The following is a 21,777-nucleotide window of genomic DNA, read 5'->3' on the forward strand; positions in this document are numbered from 1 at the left end:
GGTGATACCAACAAATGAGCAAATAGCTAACACTTCCCCAGCAGTAAATTGGTGAGGCTTTAATTACATATCTGTAACATAAATATTCAAACTTTTACGAGCTTATATCTTACCACAAATGCAGAGTAAACAACAAAGCTAATCGACTTCTTATAATCCATTTATATAGTTTTCTTATATGTGTTTTGATTTTTTCCTTCTTTTTTAAAGCCTTTTTTTGCTTATTAATTGTATAATTAACAACAACATGTTCGTATTGTATCCAACTCACGTGAGCCTATTTCCCAAAATGTCAAACAAACACCAAATGAACTTAACTGCAGTACCTGTCCTGAAGTGGCACTGTGGTTGGATTTGGGATTTCAGGAACAGGCCGGTGCCTGAGTTTGTAGGAGCGACTAAGCCTCTGACCAACAGGAGGATTTAAATTGGGCGGCCCCTCATAAATTGAGTTTTCAACCATTTCACCTTGAAAACCCCCATCGTCACCAGAACAGGCAATGGAGTTCGTGCCACGCAACAGATCTTCTGTTTTAATCTCTCGATCTGGTATTTCAGAAGCGGAGAGGGACTCGCTGCTGCTGTTGGAACGTGCGGAAGCAGGCAGGCAGGTCTGTGCAGATTTCTGAATGTTCTTGGGGTTACGTGGGGCTGGTCGAGGCGGGACGAGGTAACTGCTCCTTGGAAGGTTTTCAGCTTTTTCTCCCAGTCCTGCTCCTGGAGGTAAACTCTGACTCGCTTCCAAATCGTGATTGCTCTTTTCCTTTGGTTGCTGACATGATGCCCCCCTCTTTCTATCTTTCAGGAAGATATGTCTTGGGTATAGCACTGGCTTCCTTTGAGCCCTCAAGTTCTTTGCTCCATCCTCTTCACTTTCATCTTCCCCTCCACTCAGCTGCTTGAACCCCAGTGCCTCCAGACTCCGGAGGATGCGTCTACGGTGGCCTGTCGGCAGCACTTTGAGCTCAAGAAGACTCTCTTCTGTCAGGTCCATGCAGTCTTCCAGAGATTTATAACCTCCCTGATGGAAAAACGGGGCATAGTGAGACAAGCGGAGGCTGGAGAGCCACTCCACGATCTCTTGGCTGGGCTCTGGAGCTGCAAACATCATCCTCTAAACCCACGTTTGCCACATTGGGGAGACTTTTAAAAGGTGGAGAAGGCCAGCTTTACTCTGAAGGTAAAACAAAAAGAGAGAAAAATAAATGACAGGTAAAGCAATCCACGGACAAGAACTTTGAAGTCCAAACTCACACAGAATTTAAAATATAAAGTTAGGTTCTTTGCGACAAGCTGCAATTACCCAAACCTATAACGAATTTAACTTACAGAGAATTTTTTAAGTGTTCAGTTTGATAGTGTTAAACAATTCTGGCTATGGAAACATGACCCAGTTTAAGAAAGAGATCAATATTTTGAAAGATACTAGCACTCACTTCTTATTGAGAATTAGATTAGAAGATCAATAAGGTCAGGCAATTTTGCGACCGGAAATTAAATATTTGCGAAGACACGCGCGTCTGCTCTGCACAGAGAAATGATTTTCAATCGCCATTTACAGAAAATAGTGCAAGATCGCGTGTAATATGCACCAATCTAACTATCAGTTCCTTTAACTTCACGCTTTCAGTTGTGCTTTATAGTTATTTACCAAGGTGAATTTTCAAAGACGGAGACGGCTAAAACTGCGAAATAAAACAATAAAATAACCAAAACAATCGCCTCACAACAAAAAACAGCCAATGATAGAGTGGCCGGCCATCAATCTTACCCTCCAAATCAATTACAACTGAATTTCACGATATCAGATTTTCACTTCCCCATTAATGTGGTCCATGAAGTGAGTTACAATGAATTTCTCTGGATATGATGATATTTCTCTACATATTGCTCACATTATTGTAGTAGTCAGATCCTCCTTTACGTATGGTGGGGTTTTTTGGGGCCAATGCATTAAACTCAAAATAAAAGTAAATGACGGCAACAAGAGAGGTAAAAAATAGCTGCACAGAAGCATATAAAAAGAACCATTGCACAACTAAACAAAGCAAAAGGCCCTCTGTGAACCTCACCCTATATCTGACCTGGGTACACAAAAAACTTAACTAAAAGATGACCGTGGGAGTTTTTGATCTTTTGAGGGTGGCACTGACTGCCTTAACAAGCGATAAAGGTGACTAAAAATATCTTCTTTAAAATCACCGTGAGAATATTTATATGCAGCCAAAATAACACGAAGCACATCTGCAATACTCCTGGATGAAGCAGCAGGAAACAGCAAGAGCTATGAGGAAATATTGTACACTGTCACAGCCTGGCCCTATGGCACAGCCTTTACAGAGCACTTACCTCAACTGTGTTTAAGAATCCAGGCACCACAGCTCAAAGCCAACATATCATAACCCTTCTAATGGCGGGCTACTTTTAAGCGTCTGCATCCTGACACCAGCAAGTCTTAAGAGTGAAGGGCTGATGAACTAAGTGGCACAACTGGTCTCTCACTGCTAGTTCTCTATCTTACACACAAATACACACAAACACAGGAAGATACATCAACAACCTCTTGTCATGACTACTTCTCCTCTTGAGTTGCAACCCGGCAGCACACAGGCAACCTGAAGTGTTACTTCTGCTTTTAAGTAAACAGGCTTTTTTTGGGGGGGGGTTACTGCATGTGTTTGTCATTTATAAAACAAGACGCTGATGAAATTAACACAAACGGAAACTGATTCTCTTATCGCTTTTATCACGAGAGTGATATGAGCCTCTGGTGTGATATCAGCAGAGAAGATGCAGGCAGTGGCGCAGTCCACTGTTCCACAGTCCCACGTCATATTTGACTGTATTAAGTCCTTATAATGGGGATCGATAGAGTCTATGGAGTAGCCCTTCTGAGGACTGGGAAGCCTCAGCACCACGCAGGGATCTGTAGTGGCTCGCACTCTGTGAAGCTTGCCAGCACATTTGACCTGACCTGCTCCACATCCACACACAAACTTCAACCTATAAAAAGGCACACACACACGCAGTTAAGCAAGCAAACATTATTACAGGCAGGATATGGGAGTTTTGATCCACAGCTGCTGCCCGGAGAGTGGAACGTTAGATCAGGGTGTGCAGATCAATAGCAAAGGGCAAAAAAAAAGGAGAAGTTCAGGAGACAGACAAACAGCGCACACATGCCACAAAGGCACATGAAGCGTGTGTAGACATAATAGAGTTATACTTTTTTGCGGGGGTGTCTACAAAATAAATGGCTGCCAACACAAGATGGTTGTATGTCTGTGTGGGTGTGTGTGTCACCCACAAGCCAGCAACTTCACCCACACCACAGGTATGGTTATACAGTGCAGGCAGTGAGTCAGAGAGGACGCACGCCCATGCATGCACACACAACCTACCTCATGTATGTGCACATCCTCTCAGCCAGCCCACTTTGAACAAAGTCCAAATCATCGTCCAAAATCTCAAACCCTTCCTGTTTTCACACAGAAAATACCCGCAAACCTTTACCATGTTTTAACCAGCCTCTGCTGTCACCTTCAGTGTTTCAGCGGTGTGTTTTTTGTTTTTGTAGTAGACGAAGATAAAGCACTAGCAAAATGTAACACTCAGCTGTCCGTATTAAGAGCCGGGAGTATGCTTTCACTGAGCGCGAGCGGTACCGGAGGCTCGCACGTGCGACTACGTGTCGACACTTTCAGGACTTTTTTGGGACACACACACGCGCGCGCAAACACACACACACACACGCACAAAGTGCGTTACACACCACTACGATATAACGCAACACACGTCAGGTCAGGTCTGAGCGAGGCAGTCCGCCTTCTCGTTACACGCAGTGCAACACACATAAATCTGTACCCACACTTCCTGTGGGAGCGCATTAAAAACTAAAACGGACTTTATTTGTTTATTTATTTATTTATTTATTTATTTTCAGTTCGGTTCCCACGTTTCTGGGTTTTTCTTTTTTTTCTAACCGTAAACGCAACACTCTACACTAACCGCTCTGCTTTACAAAGAGGAGGAAAGCTGCTCACCTTAGCGCACCAGCTGCGTCCGCTTTCTCTCATATTAGCGCCTCTCTGAGTCTCTGTTGACTCCTTTTGTTTTTCTTTTCTTTTTCTTTCTTTCTTGGTTTTACACACTCGACTGTTTCCGACTGTTGAGCGCAACTCCACGCCCATTTCAGGAGTTCACTGCCAACAAGCAGTGACCTTCCCTCCGCTCAGACCGCTCGTAAAACTGAACACCGCAGGCTCCGATCGTGTTAATGATCGGCTGGCTGCTCTCTGCTTATTACTAAACTGTCACCGAGTTTTTCTCTTTTCTTTTTTAAGAAGTTGAAACTGAGGCAAATTAAAAATTTAAAAATAAAGAGGAAGAATACAAAGTGGAGGCACTTGAGTGGTATTTGTTGGGAATACTTGCATGTCCCGGCTTGATCCCGGAGCCCCGGGATATGCATTCAACACAGGCAGGAATGCAAGCTGGCTGCCAACACGTTCACTTAAAACAGCATCAATGATAATGATAATAATAATAACGAAGCTCCGGCTTATTTTCATTCAAGTATAAAAACTACAAGAAAACATAATTAATGATGGCGTTTAAAAATCCCTTATAAGATAAAGTTACAAAAATAAATAAATATATTTACTTTCACTTTTTTTGTTTTGTTTTTGTTTGTTTGTTTGTTTTTACAATTTTAAGATTTTGTGTGTTGTTTAAATATAGTATAATATTTTGTCATGGCGGTTTTTACATTTTTTTTTATTAAATATATAAAGTTTACTTAACCCTTGACCCTAACAAAAAACATGGGCGTATGACAATTGATATCATTTATTTTTATATATATTTTTTAATATATTTTTTTAATTTTTTAGCTCGTCCCCACGATAATTTAAAATTATAAATATTTTATTTTATAAAAAAGATTATAATTTTCGTTTTCATGTTTTCCTTTGTTTTTTCATAAATTCTGGGCTTTTTATTTATTTATTTAAAGTGATAAAGATCTTAATAGGAGGGAAATGCGTGCAGTGTGTGGCATCGGCCACATGATGGCGACACAGTGCTACATTACTGCGGCCTGCCTCTGAGGACGCCTGATCCGGCAACAGGTAAGGCACAGCTCTAAACAACACGATGAATAATAGTCATTTATTATTAGTAACATCTATTATAGAATGACGTGAAAATTTTAAATGCTTTCACGTTGCCACCACCTTCCAAAGACTTGGAATGTTAGGTTAAGAGGTGATTCCCAGCTCCTGTCCAGGATATATCCCGTGATTTCTTTTGTTAGATTAGGACTGAATGCATGCTGAGTGCAATGCCATTGAACATTATAGCAGTACAAGATCAAAGGACTTTGATAGGACTCGTTTATTTAATGTTAACATGATTAGACTTGAATGCCAACCCATTCTTACAGTGATGCTGAGTATTCTTTTAATTCCAAATAAGGATCAAGAAACTTGTTTTAATACTGATGTCAAAGGGCTTGGCCTGTAACATCGTAAGTTCCACACAGGAAACCCACAAAATGACTCTGTGGTTGTGTTTGTCTCCGCCTTTTTCTCCAATAAATAGTTTAGGTGATGCCCAACATGCTAATGCATTTGTAGCAACGCTTGTGGCGTTAGGAAAACAAATGATTTATGAATGTGAATGCATTCAAACCAACAGGGGAGAACTCCAGTAACTTCCTGCTGTGCTTTTGAATGATTCCCGGCTTCGTGTGACGTTTTTTAACTGCCCGGATATGCAAGCAGTGAAATGAGTGACAGGAGACCGTCAGACGTGCGATGGGCAGAGCTCTCTGCCTTCCTGTGAATCTCCTCTTTTGTCTCTCCCTTCCACGCCTCCAGGGGTCGCCTTGGCAACATGTTTTACTGCTGGCAGCCAGATAAATGCAGCCTTGGCGCCTGTAAACTGGGATAGCCGGACGCAGTAACGCTCACTGCCAAGGACACAGCAACCCAGCAGGGCTTCGGCTTGGAACATAAAAGGAGGTACACAAGAACTGGAATCCTCTTTTAATCATTATTTGACGCTTATCAGCTGAATTGTTTAAAAGCAGGGAAAAGATTTTGCCAAATGCAAGATGGACTGAAAAAGAAAAAGGCCTGAAGAAAAGCCTGAGCAGATACTTCTGACTCTCAGCTTTTTTGCATTTTGCAGTCCAGCGTGGATACAAATCTGCATGCAAATAAACTCATGGAAGGACAAAAGCTTCCTGACTGCACAAGCGAGGACAGACTCCTCATTGCATTGGCTGAAACTGTTCAGGAGCTTGAAGGTGTCCAATGCTGCGGAGATCATCTCGATACAGCAATGGGTGGGAGGACGGAAGAAGGAGAAGATGAGAGGGAGGATGAAAGAAGACGAAGGAGTAAAGAGCAGCTGGAGAGAGACTGCAAAAAGAGAGCTCTGGGAGTGCTGAGGGAAGTCAGTGTTTTTCATTCATGCAGACTCAGAGCATGGAAACAAGCCCTCAGACAATGTTCCTCCACGCTCAGCAGCTCTCCACCAGGGGGTGGAGCTCAGCAGCATCCATCTACGACAGGCAGAGGTGGCAAAAGTACAGACGTTCTTTACTTAAGTAGAAGTACAGATACCTGTGTTTAAAAATACTCCAGTAAATGTTGAAGTACTGATTCAACGTCATTACTCAAGTAAAAGTAAAAAAGTACAGGCTCAGAAATGTACTCAAAGTAAGAAAGCAAAAAGTAGCTCATTGGAGGACGATTCTAACCATTCTTGTACAGAGGTAATTAAACTTTGTACTGTGTAAATATAATAATAAAATAATATTAGTGTACAAGAATACAAACATTATCCCAATCTGTAGTTTTAATGAATGTACTCAGCTTGAATCTGTTATCTAGGACACAAGCAGTGACAGAAAATGTAAATAAATAACTATTTTCTGTTGCCGACATTGTAGAGGGAGACTTTGCCTCCATTGCTAAACAGTACACTAAGAACAGTCAGGGGTGAAAGTGCGATTTAGCAGGTGGAGGAGCACTACGACCTGTGTAGTGGCTCAGCACAGGGAAAAGAATCACAACTCACAACACTTTCTAATATGAACTTCAGTAGATTTTCTTAGTGTGATCAGCTGACCTGCTGCTTGCTTCACAGCTGTCCCATGTCACTGATACTATACTCTCTATACTTTATATACAGTTGGTATAAAGTTGGAATTCAGTGAATGAATCTAAGTATCATCTGCATAAATGCAAATTCATCTCTGCAACACTTGATGTAACCTAAATCTGACTATGACCACCACAGCCACTGTGCACCAGTTCAACACAATGGGAATTCACCACATTGATGCAAGCTAACCTGTTTATCCTGAACTGCTCAGTATTTTCATGCAACCTTTGAGTATCAAAAAGTTAGTATAGCTTAGTTTGTTTTTTAGGATATTTCACGACAAAAAAAATGCATCATTTATCAAAACACATCATATACAGATTCAATTAAAATTATGACATCATACATCTGGAGTTTATCAAACACCACTGAGCTGTCCTTACCTTTAAATCTACTCTCTCGTCTTCTTCTTCTCCTGTCCTGCCTTTCTTATCTTCCTCCATGTCTGTGAAGTTAGCTCTCACTCTTTTATCCCCCTGTGAAATACAGCAGCTGGAGCTTTAGCTCGCAGACGCAGTGTACGACAAACTGCACACAAACAGTTTGTGTGTTTCCTGAAGTTTGTTGAGCTGATAGAAAAAATGTATTTGAAATGATCTGCCACTTAAAATAGAACTCTCTTCATGCTTCCTCCTTTTCTGTAGCGCTAGCTAAATGCTGAAGTACCACAACCACAACTAACGGATACATTCAGTCCTTCCCGCCCACTTTAACCCCTGAAATAAACCCTATAGATGAACTTATAGATAAACCAAAAGTAATGAGTCTGCTTTGAAAGTGTAAGAGGAGAAAGTACAGACTTTTGTTTAAACATGTAGGGAGTAAAAGTACAGATGCCAGAAAATAAAAAAGTTACTTCTCATCTCTGACAACAAAATAAACTTAAAATAGAAAACGAAATTAAATTGTGGAATTCTCAGAGCCTCAGAAGTAACAATGTATTTATTTTCATTTATTAAATTTCACTCTCAAAGTTGCACACCTCCACCCTCATATCCCCCTCAAGCTCTCCAGGGTCTCTGAAGGTTCTTTCAAAGTGTTTATTTGGACACTGGGTCCTTTTTTATACTATTTTTCAGTCCAGTCCTTGTACCTGACCATTTTCAGAGGAAATAACATACCTATGAACCATTAAAGTAAAGATAGCACCTACTACCGGATGAACCAGAGTTGTGTCTGTCTACACATAACAGAAAACCTTGCAATCTTTAGGCACTTTGTTACTAGTAGATTGTTGCAGCAACACATAATTTGATTTTAAAAGTCCCATCAGATTTTTATCCACCATGTAATACAATCTGGAAAGCATCTGATTGGCAGCAGGTTCATTTTTCAGTATGACAATGATCCCAAACACACTGCCAATGCTGAAAAAACATACCTGGATAGAAAAACACACAGTGGAGCATTATCAGTCATGGATTGGCCTCCTTAGAGCCCGGACATCAACATTATTGAAGTGTGTGGGATCATCTTCACAGAGAATAGGAAAAAAAGGCAGAAACATCCAAAGAAGAGCTTTGAATGTCCTTGAAGAAGTCTGGAGAACTATTCCCGACGACTATTTAAAGAAATGACATAAAAACATGCATACTTTCAGTGATGGGTGTGTAAAAAAGTGTAACTAATTTAAAAACTCAAGTAAAGGTTTAATTTTTTTTTTCAGAGGATACAGAATGCAGGCCCTGTTCGGGCTCCGTCAGCGACATTTTTCTGAGTGTTGGAGAGGATATAGAGAAGATCATCGACAAAATAAGCTCCATCATTATCAAGCTGGATGCAGCGATTCAGCAGTTATCTGTAGATAAGACCTCGATCGTGGGTGAAGCACGTCAAGAATCCAGAGACACAGACACTTCAGCGCAACCTGAAGACGTTAAGAATCACCTAAACTCCCACGATCAGCTCGAGTCTGACTCAGGTCACGAACGGGTGATTGAGGACGGAGCTGATCGAAGGCATACAGAGACATTGGCAGACACTGAACAAACACTGGACTCATTCTGTGGTTCTAATTGTGACAACGGGGCAGAATCACATGTCAAAGGTCAAGCAAGAGACGTTCTGGAGGAATCCGCTAACTCTGAGACTGAATTACTGGAGGAGACTGAAAAGGAAGATGAGAGCGCAAAGAGAAAAAGAAAATGGATTACCGTAGGGTAAGCTGACTAAATCATCACAGCTTACCGTACTTAAACTCTTAACACATAAGGTCTTGCTTCCCTTTAGGTCTTCTAAGGTATTTATGTTTAACCCACACTTCCTGTCAGTGTAATATGCAACATCTTGCATGTTTGTGGTCTCTTGCTTAAAGCTCTATGATGTTTGCATTCAGTTTTTTGTTTTTTTGATGAGGCTATTCAAGCATAATGAAATCGAAACTTCTTCTGTGTCAGTTTACACACATTTCGTGCACAGTGTGAGGTAGCACATCATTTTACGTTTGTTGGAAACAAAGAAAGTAGTTAATACTTTCTTCCACTTGCTGACAATGTACTGGCAACATCAGTAATCCACACGCCTAAAAAAAAAGAAAACAAAAAGATGTTGAGCATTTTGTTCTGTGCCCTCTGTTGGGATGATTGCGAGTCTGGACATGATTTCCTTCCCCTCATTTCTCCTGCTCACTGATACGGGACAAACTCTCTGCAGTGCTTTATCACAAGTCGCACACATTTTTGACCTCCTGGCCTCCACACAGCCAGCTGTTTTGCACAGTTCACTGTCAGGCCACTGCACACATACATCTAAAAGCCAAACAAATCAGGAACATTAAGATCCGAGGGAGAGGCTAAGTCTGGAGAGAGCTGATATGGAAAGTGCATTCTCCGGCATTTCAGCAAGTCTTAATATGTTTGCACTTAAAAAAAAAAAATCAAGATAATAATATTTCTACTTAAAAGCATTAAGAGCAAATGCAAGCATGCAAAAAAAATAAAAAATAAAATAAAAGGAAGAAACAAACAGTCAAACTTTATTTAAATCATGAATCGTTTTTCTAAAGATATGCATTTATGTGTTTTTAAAAACATCATTTAGGCTCACTGGTCAGCTGGAGGGCAGCCATTCTGATGTACCAGACGCGTGCTTTATCAGAGCGCCGGCAGGTGCAGCTAAAGCCCTGAGGTGTGAAGTGGCTGATGCCCTGAGCTGCCTGATGGTGACTGGCTCAGAGGAGTTGCTTAGCAGAGTGATCCGGGTCAAAGTTGAACACGGAGCAGCCTTTAATTTCCCCATTACTGTGGTTGTGCCTTTCCAAGCACGCCATCGCAGCAGCTACAGAGATGTCGCTGTGAAGATAATAGATGAGGACAAGAGGGTCAGCTACATCGCTCCCATAGCAACAGAGGGCATGTATGGAGGACAGAAGGTAAGGTTTTCCTTTACTTACAAGTATTTGTTCAAATATTGATCAAATAACATAATTTTTTCCTGTGTAATGCTTATTTTATGTTATTTTACTTTATTTTATGGACGCTTAATATAATCTAGAGCTGTATACTGAACCCTTTTCTTAAAAAAATTCCAGAATAAGAAAAGAACAAAAGGTCTTCTATAAAGTGTTCATGGATGCATGTATATAAAGATCCAAACTATGGAACAATTGAAAACAGAAAAGGCTCTAACATAGAGCCTTGTGGTACACCGTTTACTATTTTTGGGGCGTTTTAACCCAAATCGAAACTGTTACATTTTAGTTAGATAAACATCATTTCTCAAATCAGCCTTTAGCTACAGCAATCCTAAAAATACTTTAGTGATCTTGCACTGAAAAAATGGTTTCTGAAATAAAACTGTATTCCCAGTGTTTCTGTATATCTTTGGTTAAGAATAAATACAATTACATGAGTTAAAATAACAAACTGAATTTGTGTTGTTGAAAGAACATGTCAGCACAACTTAGGTTTGCAAAGTTGTATCTGAATAAACCACAAGAACTCTGGTACAGATGTTTGTTTTTAAAGCACAGCAACACATTTGGAGACAACCAAACACAGCATATCTGCATAAACACCTCATACCAACGGTGGAGCACGGTGGTGGAGGGGTGATGACTTAGGTTTGTTTTGCAGCCGCAGGACCTCGACAGCATGCACTTATTGAGTAAAGCATGAACCCCTCTGTACACCAAAGTTCTCTAGAGTCAAATGTAAGGCTGTCTGTCTGACAGCTGAAGCTTGGCTGAAACTGGGTAGTGCAACAGGACAGCGATGCCAAGCAAAGCACCAAATCTACAACAGAATGGCTGAAAAAGAAAAGAATAAAGCTGCTGCAATGACCTAGTTAAAGACCAGATCTCAACCTGACTTAAATGCTGTGGTGAGAGCTGTACACAAATAAACCTGCCCACAAACCACAATGAACTGAAGCGAGGTTAGAAAGAAGAGTAGGCGAAAATTGCTCCACAGCGATGTGAGAGACTAATAAAGTCATACAGAAGTTGCTTCTGCTAAATGTGGTACTCTAAGCTATTGAAACATTTGGTGTACTTACTGTAGTTTTTCATGCACTGTTTCTCATATTTGGCTTAGATTTTGCTAAATAAATAATGATGTGGTATAATAAGTCATGCTCTTGTTTATCTGTGGTTATAATTACATCATTTTAGGACTTGCCAAGTTTTTATTGTATTATAACTCAATGTGTAAAATCTTTGAAATGAAAGAGGGTGGCTGTATCTTACATGAGTGCAACAAAGTAACAATTGCAACTCCTGTAATCGTACTTATTCTTAACCTAAAAAACATAGAAACACTGAGAATAGTGTTTTCTTTCAAAAACATATTCATTGGTGAAAGATGGTTCAAATGTTTTGCCCGTAACAAATTTAAGCCGTGGTTTCTTTCTCTCTTTGTTAGGGCTCATTTGCAGAGGTGAAGGTGTACTCTGTGGGTCTTTTTGCAGTGGTTTCCTGTTTAAAACTAGAAAACTACACCATTCCCAGGAAGGGGTTGTTACTAAAACTCCCCATGGACCCCCGAATTTGTCTGAACTACCTCCCAGGATCCTTTACTGCACCTGTAATAGCGCAAACCACGGTATGACAATACCCTGATCATTACCCCTTTTTCTCCTACTTTACTTTCAGTAGAAGTAAAGAAAAGAGTTGCAGAAGTGAGGTCTGGTTGGCATTGAGAGATAGGAAGAGCTTCTTGGGATGAAGCCTTTGAAATGATTCCAAAACTCAGATGAAAATAGAGAGGAGAAATGATGAAGTAACAGAAAGCTTGCTTGTAATTTACAGACGTAAGGTTTCACAGATGTTTGCTGTGAGGCACAAACAGCTGTGGCCGATTTCTCAATTGACTCCTGAGACCAAACACTGGTGTACGAGCAGTTTGTTCCTTGATCTTACGTCAAATCCACCACCTCCCTCTCTTTTGATAGAACAACAGGAAAAAAACAGACAAATTCTCATATCAAATGGCTTTTGTCTAAACTGCTGCCTAAATCACGCAGAACAGCTGTTTCCTTGTTTGCTTCAGATCCAGCCGCTAGATGCCGTGCTCCTGGCTTCTGTCAAGTCCAGAAATTACGCCTATCTTTCGGTGGTGTCTACCAGCCCACTGCTCTACCTCACCCACCCGACCTCGATGCCCCTGAGAAGACCCCTCACGGTCACACTTCCATGTCCCCCAAATACTGCGAAAAAGAAAGGAACAAGGGGACAAACGGAGGACCAACAAGACCAACAAAGTCAACCTGTCAGCGATTCTCCCCCATGGGATCATTCACCTTCCCACAGACTGAGGTGATACAGATGTCCTTGAACTAAATTATATTATATATGTGTCACAGCATCATATAAATAGGGATCTTAAAAGGTTTTGTTTCTATGCCAGATTCATGGACACCTCTGTGAAATCCAAGGAAATGTCCAATGAGTCGCTGGTTGTTCTGGGCTCAAGGGACAAACAGTGGAGTGTCATGGATAAAGTCACCGTCAGGAGCCCGCAGAAGGGACTGGTGTCCTTTGACCTGATGGAGAACTTTGACAGGTTTGTACCACCACGTTTTCTCCTCTTACAATAATGACACCTGCGAATGGAAATAGGCAGTTTAACTTTATTTAAATAGACAACAAAGTCGATTGTAGCGCAGGACGGCAAGAAAGTAAATAAAAACATGTCTGCCAGTGACTATATATAAAACAGATGGATGCACCTTCTGGGACTGGAAAATGAAGCCAATGAGTAAGTGTCTTAACCCTGAACTGGCTTTAATGGGCACCAAGGCATGACGCCGTTGACTGCATAAAGGCTTCCAGTCCTATTGAGGTTTTGGCAGACAGCTGCTGAACAATGTTCACATGATGTCAAATGAAAAACCACAAGTCTGTGAGCTTCCTGTCTGTACCCATGTACACATTTTCCTGTTGAGTTTATGAGATCAGCCACTTGTTTTGAATAAAACGTGAATTCTGTTGTGTTTGAGTTATTTAGTGTCAGAAAGGAGGATTATCTAGAATAGGCTCATTGGCTGATGATTTGTGATTGGCAAGTCAGTAGCCAATGAGTGTGCAGTTTCAGTAGTGATGACATCAACCATTGTCCATCTTCTGTATACAGTCTACATTGCACACAGGTAGATACACGTTTAGTATATATATTTATTGGGTTTTTTTTTAAAGCCAGCAGAGAGGAGTTTGAGTTGTTGTTGGGAACAATAAAATGCTAAATGGGATCTGCAGAATGAGCAGTGATTATTATTTGATATGAAGCAGAGAGGAGACAGTGTGCTAGGTAATTATTAGAAATGCACTTTAAGCTCTGAAGCCACCTGTGTGGAGGTAAAACCAAATGTAAGATGGTTTTCGGTCATGTTGGAGGGATAAGCAACGATTTGAGGTTGCACGAAGAAGTTTGAGCCTATTCGTTAAGAGTTACGGTAGATTAGCATCTCTGTGACAGCGGCTGACTCAGCTGATGTGTTGTCGTACTCTCCAGCCGAACCACATCACTGCACAAAGAGCAATGTGAGGCAGGAGCATCCAAAGCAGAGCCACGGACAGAGCAGACACCCAGAGAGTAAAACTTGTCGGGCGGCGCTCATTTGCAGCATCATTTCTTTCAAAGCCAAGGCCGATTTGTCCTGTTTGTCCATCCAGCAAAAAAAAAACCTGAAAAAGATAATACTGTGTCCAAAAGCAGGCTCCTAACAGCATTCTCCAACAAGATTTCAAGTAAACGGTGATCATTTCTTACTATATCTCTCCTTGCATGTGCCTTTCTGCCAAGCTCAATAAGCCACTGTAGTTTATTCGAAGGCCTGAACGTTTTCAGCCTTATGTCGTTGGCTCTAATGTGAAGTTTCAGAATTCGCTGGCGCTTCGAACAACACAGGAAGATGTAATAAATCCTGCACCTAAATGCAGAAGAGCAAAAGAGGTACCTGAAGTGAAACTTTTAGTATTAGTCAAAAGTGTAGACACGTCCAAACGTGGGATATTAAACTGTGAACAAAAAAAATGACATTTGAAAATGACTGCAAAAAGAAATAAGGCAGTGCCATCTTTAAGGAAATCTAAAACATGAAACATGTCGTTTTGTACCTTTTTTTTTGAGATCCAGTTGGCAGGCTTCGACTCCAGGTTTGTTGGATTGCCAGGGGAACCGAGATCTCCCCGTAAAACCTTAAAATAGTAAATTTCTCTCAGTCTTGTCACGTCAAGGAGACTGTTGAGACTGGAAACATGTGGAAGTCTATTAAAAAACATATAAATTTGTCCCATTTATGTATATGTAAGCAGCACAAACTGAGGAACAGTTTTCCAGAACCTCTCAGTGAAGTGCAGATGTTTCAGTTTTTGCTTTACCGCAGACTTAACCTGCAAGATATGAAGGAGCACATAATTAGAATAGAGTAAAAATCTGTTTGATTTGGCAGTACATTTAACTAAAAATGGGATCAGTGGTGTTTAAAGCTCTCTTGGACTCTACTAGAGTAGCTATGCATGCAGATTCTTATTAGAACTGGACTTAAAGGACTTTCTTACAACATATTTTTGACATCTGTTGCCCACTAGGTTGATGAGAGTGTGTGACAGGCGCAGCAGGTTATCGGGGTTATGAGCCGTCCTCACAGCCAAGTCAACAGTGGCCGCAATCAGGAGTCCCCCAACCATGTAGATGGCGTAGAAAACAGTCCCCCTGACCACACAGTGACAGTAAGAGACACAGGATCAAGGAACAGGACTCTACTCTACTCTACAGCGCCGGTGGAAACATGATGAGGCTTAAATTGTGCAGCTGTGCAGGAAAAACTTTGCAGCTGTGGGACCCCTGCAGCAGAAATACATTTATAATATATAATGGCATTTTTGTGCAGCAAATAGCACATTCAGAGATGCCCTTCTGCACACCTTGGTTGTAATAGGTGGTTATTTGATGTTACTGTTGCCTTCCTGTCATCTCAAAGCAGTCTTGTCCTTGTCTGCTGACCTCTGTCATCAACAAGGCATTTTCTCCCAGATGTTTTCTCTTTTTCAACAACCCAGATGTTTCTTTATTTCGCTTTACTTACACGGCAGCGAACGTAAGCAACAATCCACGAGTTAATTTGGTTCAGTGAGGTTATGTTGCACTAACTTCCAGAGCGATTAACATTTCCTCTGCTTCAAACAGGAGAAAACTAATTATTTCCTCACTCATGGCTCTGCTGTACCTTTCATGTATTCTCAACATCACGGCCATGCCTTAAGTGCCAGCATTAAAAAAAAATAAAAATAAAAGATAAATGCTACACTACGCTACAACAAACCAGACTTACAGAAAGCTTTTACTTTACATAAGGGGCTTAAAGCAAGGCCGCATGGATAAGGGGGGGGGGTGCAGCTACATGCTTTAGATTCCAGGCTTTAACGTGTCAGAGCATACGCACATGAACAGCATGGCAAGACTAAAGTGTTAAGAAACCCCTAAAGACATTATAAAGAAGGAGAAAATTAAGTCTTACTCTAGTCACCTGTTTAAAAGAATAGGCCCAGCTGTGATAACGTTGGATTCTCATTTCCATCCCGAGTTATAATTCTCTTCTTTCTTATCTAAAACAGCTTCTTCAGGGGAGAAAAAAAATGTGTGCAGTAGGTTTTCATGAATTCTCCATTCTGTCTTAAGTCTATTACATCTGTATTCCCGCCTGCGATAACAGAGTCTTTTCCCTGTTCAGCGGCAATCTAATCTTTCCCCAGAGCTAGACTCCTTAACTTGTCCTCCGTCTGCTTCTCCGCTCAGACTGCTCGTGCTTCGTCTCCTCTCCCCGCTGCGCCCCTGTCACCTCACCTGCCTCGCTGAGGAGCTGGAGGAGTCGGTCTGCTGTCACGCCGTCACAGTCGTCCTCCTGCGAAGCCGAGACGAGTCTCGCGCCCTCCTGGTGGCCGTTGTGCCCAGCAGAGACCTCAGCTGGGAGCTGCACAGGCTGCGAGCTCAGGGCTACAGCGACCTGGTGGAGACCTCCTCGGAGATCTCGATGCGTGAGGCAGATCAGCTTCTCCTGCGTTTCACCGGCAACATCACCTGCACAGGTAAAGTGTGAAGCTGGCTCACTGGCTTCTCCTACAGAAGCTTCATACGTGGTTTAAGGAAAATAATCATAAGCTGACAAAAGAAACACAAGAGAATCTTCATCTTTTTATACATTTAGGCTTCTCACAGGTCTAATGTTGGCTTTTCATCAAGGATTGGGTCATCATTTATTTTAATTAATTCAATGGTTTCTATCAGTGAATCTGAAAAAATAATCAGCTTTATAGTGAACACTCTAAACATCATACATGCTTAACTTGTTTTTTTTTTTTTTTTGTTTATTTGTTACAAAAATAATCCTGATGTTCAACTTTTAGCTCCGTGAGCCTCAAACACAGCTGCTCGCTCTTCTGTTGTCACCATGTAGTCATTGTTCTTATTAAAAGAGGCCTGTTTACTTTGGCTGGACGCGCGTGACACTGAAAAAGGCCTCGATTTAAAAGTGCAAATCCTTGTACGCTATTATTATTGTTGGGTTAGCTGGAGCACTGCACATCTAGTGCAGTAAATAAGAAAGATATACTGTAGTGGGAAGTGTGAAACAGTTGCTGCAGCACCAGGTCTAAACCAGTTTAGCCTCCATCCCCTGGTCACCACGTAAGACAGTAACCACATAATAAAGTGGATGAATGATATGTTTGTACAGCCAGCTGAATGCTTCAACAGTACAATACTCTTATGTTTCCTCTTTTGTTTCCCACGGTACACTACAGCAGACAGTATAAAAGATGGGGATACTGCCTGTTTAGAAGCCTCTAGATGAGTGTTTACGCCATCGCCGTCTTGGTGTGTTGAAACTGGACGAGATAGATGGATCACTCGATGTTAAACACGTTTACTTACTGGCTTTAAAACATTTTAAAAATCTATGGTTAAAATGTATATCTATATATATGATAGACTGTATACAAAAGATGGACTTGCTGTGTGTATTTGATATTTTAAAACTGGATGAGACAAGCAAAAGGTGGATCTTATCGACGCTACATGCTCATACTGTAGAATCTTGTAAATGTCAGTCATGATATAGGCCCGCCCCAAAGTATACCCTACTCCGTCCTAGCTTTTAACTCTATTCCCATGATGCATTGAGTACTTCTTCGTCAGTCATTTTTTCACTCACTATGCACGGAATCATCACTTATTATTAATCTCTGTCTCTCTTCCACAGCATGTCTTTTAGCCTGTTTTCCTTCTCTCACCCCAACCAGTCGCTACAGATGGCCCCGCCCCTCCCTAAACCTGGTTCTGCCGGAGGTTTCTTCCTGTTAAAAGGGAGTTTTTCCTTCCCACTGTCACCAAAGTGCTTACTCATAGGGGGTCATATGATTGTTGGGTTTCTGTCTGTATGTATTATTGTAGGGTCTACCTTACAATATAAAGCACCTTGAGGCAACTGTTGTTGTGATTTGGCGCTGTAAAAATAAATTTGAACTAAATTGAATAAAATTGAATATTTAAATCTACTTTCGACTGCTGTCATTCTACGAGGGGGTCGCCACAAACATCTCCATGTTTGATTTGGCAGGTTTATGGCAGATGCCCTTCCTGACACAACCCCAAAGGAAAATTTTGGTTCACTTTATAAAATTAAAATCATGTTCTGTTCGATAACACCTGAAACTAGTTACTGAGGCCATAGTCTCATTAAAGTGTTTAGTGAGGTCATAGTACAATGGAGCTGAAAGGCCATTTTTCCATAAACTTCTCTCCATTTTAACCAAAATTTGCAAAATTGAATCATTGTTATTAAGTGTGACTTAAAAGGCAAGTCCGAGGGTTGTTTTCCCATAGACTTCTACAACACTGAGAGTCCTTTTGAAAGCAGGAGCAGCAGTTTAATGAACTTCACCTTTAAGACCATGTATTATACTGTCTTTATACACCACAGCCCTAACTTGCTCCATGGCTTTGCTTGATAAAACTGTCTTTCTTCTGGCTAATGTTGGCTAGCATTAGCTTACCTACTAACACAAATCACTTGCTACCTAACATAGCAAATAGTGAGGGACCAAGCTAAAGTAACGCTGTTGCTTTTAAAATATCATCTGAACCCATCTGAACTCAGATTTAGTTTCTATTTTTATGTGAGGTTTGTTTTGAAGTCTGAGTTGCACTGGGAGCTCATTTGTTGGCTGGTTGGTCCTTTTCTAAGCTAGCCTGAGTTGGAGTTGCTTGTTATATAGATAGATATAGATGTGTCAGAGAACAAAGGAGAGGCACTGAGGAAAACCAAGTGCTTTACAAAATCACTTCAGAGGCTGTAAAGGTCCAACAAGTCAGCCCTAAGGTCTAATTTTTAAGTGACTTTACCCTCTGTTCACAAACTGGCAGTATACAAGTTTAATACAGGAAAATGTTACAAACATAACCTAGGAAATTCAGTTAGCATCAAATTCAGTTAGTAAAGCAGTTTCATACAATTGTATCAGGCCTCTTTTTAAATGTGTGCATATTTATTTTTCTGCAGCTGCTGCTCAAACCAACAAAAATGAAGCCACGCATGAGCGCATCACCTTCCACAGCCAGAGGAAGAATCACCTCTTAGTGCATCTGACTGAGGTGGACCTATTTGGAAACTACAGCTCTCCTCACTACAAGGGCACAGCCATATTTTATAAGGTCACCAGAGGTCAGCTGGAGTGGCGGGATGACAAAGCTGTCCTGAAGGACACGAAGCTTCTGGGAGATCCCGTCTGTAAGCTGTCTCTGACTTTACCCAAGGTAAAGGTCTGACTTCACCCCCTCACCCCCCAAAAATGAAACATTATGCTTCATGTAAAAGACTCAAATAAAAGAATGTTACTGTTTTATGTCATTTTAGAAAGTGAGAAACCTTACTCGGCCCATTACAGCCCGGGTGAAGTTATGTGAGGACACAGGTGGGTGAAATTCTGCCTGCTTGCTCCACAATCCATTCATTGTCTCTTTGCCACACTCTTTAATGCTGCCTCAGCTCCAGATACTAAAAAAATGCATCATTTATCCATCACCTGCCCATCCAACCAGGTTCCCTCTCAGACTCTCTTCTTCTCTGGCTGTCCGAGGAGCTCTCAGAGGAGGAAACGGCCCTGCTGGCACTCTCTCTGCGACTCTGCCGCAGCACCGCTCAGCTGGTGACGATCCAAGCCGGGAGCAGCGGTCTCTCTTCCCGTGCCTTCACCATTCTGGCCATGTGGAGGAGAGGGCTGCCCGCCGTCCCGAACCAACCCAAGGCCTCTCTGCTCGCTCGCTACTTGGCCAAGATCGGCAGGCCGGATCTGGCCAGAGAACTGCTGCTGAGGCAGGCTGCAGCTACCAGGCAGGAGTCACAGATTTAAGGAGGCCCAGAAAGGAGCGCTCACGCTGCCTTTTAAGTGCTGCTTTTGATACGAGCCAAGCCACTGGGTTGCAGTGCTTCGTGTGATCCACACGAGGTCAGCATCGCACAAGGAGAGTCAGCGCTCTTCTCTGGGCATGCAACCCCACCTTTTGTTTTTGTTTTGGTAGTTGTCTTAGAGGTAAAGCCTAATTTTAGACCATTATTATGGTATTATAGTATCAGTTAGCTCTGAAAACTGTGAAAAACTGGGGAGATTTTAAAAAATGAACTGCAGTACAGATGAGCAAATGTTTTAACCCAGCTGTGATATTACTGTTGTGACTCCTTGCAGGGTTCAGACCTCTAAGGTTTGGAGCATTTATATGTATGTTGTTATAACGATTTACAGTCTTACCTCACAATGCAGTTTATAACGCAGTGAAAGCTGCAAAGTTTGAATGCAGATGAGCACAGAGCACATCTGTGGCGACCGGATTATTTTTCTTATCAGCTAGACTCGTCGCTGGTTTTCTGTCCGTCTCTAGGTTTTCTCAGTCTTCTTTTAAAACTCAAACATCTTGGCAGCCCTAATCTGTGACAGAGCCTTCACTTTCTCACTTTATTTGGTAGTTTGTCACCACCGCTGGCAGGGAGGTGATTTAGCGGACCAGTCAGCCGCCTCTCCCCTCTGCGTAAACAAACAACGACACAGAGCTGTGACCTCCTTTCGTCTGCTCCTGACACCGAGTCATCTTTGAGACGTGACCGAGTCAGATAATGACTGAGTCATAAAAGTTGTTTTCCTTGTTATGAGGATACTAAAATATATTTCTGTTTGCAGTATGAGCTGGATGAATTCAGGACAGCATTATGAATTTGTGTCCATTGAATTTGTGATATTAAAACAAATCCTTTCATAGTGTGTACTTTCTTAAATTAAGGAATTTGAGGAATTGAGAAATCATCCATCCATTCAGCAGCTTTTCTACTTTACAAATCAGTGGAGTTTCACATTCATGTGGAAGTGACTGCTCCTTAAATCTCACCGCTTTAATGGCAGGAGTTTGTAAGCAAGCTGCAGCTAGCCTCTTAGGCTTTTAAATTCCTGCAAAGCAAAAAGGGGGTTTGGGAGTAAGTACATCGTTTACGGTGTGCTTAGGTGCACAGGTAAAGTCTGCCTTTTTTGTCCTGGATGCTAAGGATTTAAGCTAACACTAGCACACCCAGCACATTCTTCAGCGACTGCATGAAGTTTGCACCACAGTTACTGCAGACAGTGTGGCTCCAGGCAGCTTCAAAGGTAAAAACAGACTAGGCTAAATTTGCAGATCATGCTACTAAAACCAGGAGTAACCAGCTTTATCCTGCAGTACACACTGAATGATTAGCTGGAGAAGATGCTAACTTTATAACTTTTAGTCGTTGTGGAGGTAGATCAACGTATTTGATTTTCACAGATTCTTTTTAAGCTGGATGCCCTTCCTGATGCAAACCTCCCAGAGATTCTCTCACAGTCTCAAAGCACAGATCTTTCATGTTTTAGGTGATTGTAACCAACGGAGCCACCCAGGGATCTACGCTTTTACTGAGTTCTAGTTTTAAAATCATTTTTAAGGAACTTTTCAAAAACAAACATTAGGTTAACTAACATCTTATTTACAGGACTGTCTATTTTGTTTATTCTGGACAAACAAATCTGATCAATGGAGGCTCCACCTCGCAGCTGAGAGGATTTAAAGGATCTGTTGCTAACATCTCGGTGCAGATACCACAGCACGC

At 41.5% G+C, this 21,777-nt stretch overlaps 2 protein-coding genes across 3 annotated transcripts in view; one reads left to right on the plus strand and one right to left on the minus strand.

Annotated features, from left to right (window-relative positions):
- The window catches only part of arap2 (ArfGAP with RhoGAP domain, ankyrin repeat and PH domain 2), a 158,976-nt gene extending 154,780 nt beyond the window's left edge, over positions 1–4,196 (minus strand). For both annotated transcript variants that reach the window (XM_063469944.1, XM_063469942.1), the window contains exons 1-2: positions 4,044–4,196; positions 327–1,174 (exon numbers count right to left, since the gene is read on the minus strand). In XM_063469944.1, coding sequence (XP_063326014.1) covers positions 327–1,111 — 785 coding nt within the window. In that variant the 5' untranslated portion in view covers positions 1,112–1,174; positions 4,044–4,196. The remainder of the gene's footprint in view (positions 1–326; positions 1,175–4,043) is intronic.
- Positions 4,197–6,345: 2,149 nt separating this feature from the next.
- On the plus strand, positions 6,346–20,845 carry dthd1 (death domain containing 1). Its single transcript, XM_063468987.1, has 10 exons — positions 6,346–6,592; positions 8,840–9,332; positions 10,213–10,543; positions 12,033–12,212; positions 12,660–12,925; positions 13,017–13,172; positions 16,407–16,696; positions 19,168–19,421; positions 19,522–19,579; positions 19,707–20,845. The coding sequence occupies exons 1-10, from the start codon at positions 6,346–6,348 to the stop codon at positions 20,015–20,017; spliced, it is 2,586 nt and encodes an 861-aa protein (XP_063325057.1). The 3' UTR covers positions 20,018–20,845.
- The last annotated feature ends 932 nt before the right edge of the window (positions 20,846–21,777 follow it).

Source organism: Pelmatolapia mariae, linkage group LG3_W, assembly GCF_036321145.2.
Source record: "Pelmatolapia mariae isolate MD_Pm_ZW linkage group LG3_W, Pm_UMD_F_2, whole genome shotgun sequence".
Taxonomy (NCBI): Eukaryota; Metazoa; Chordata; class Actinopteri; order Cichliformes; family Cichlidae; genus Pelmatolapia; species Pelmatolapia mariae.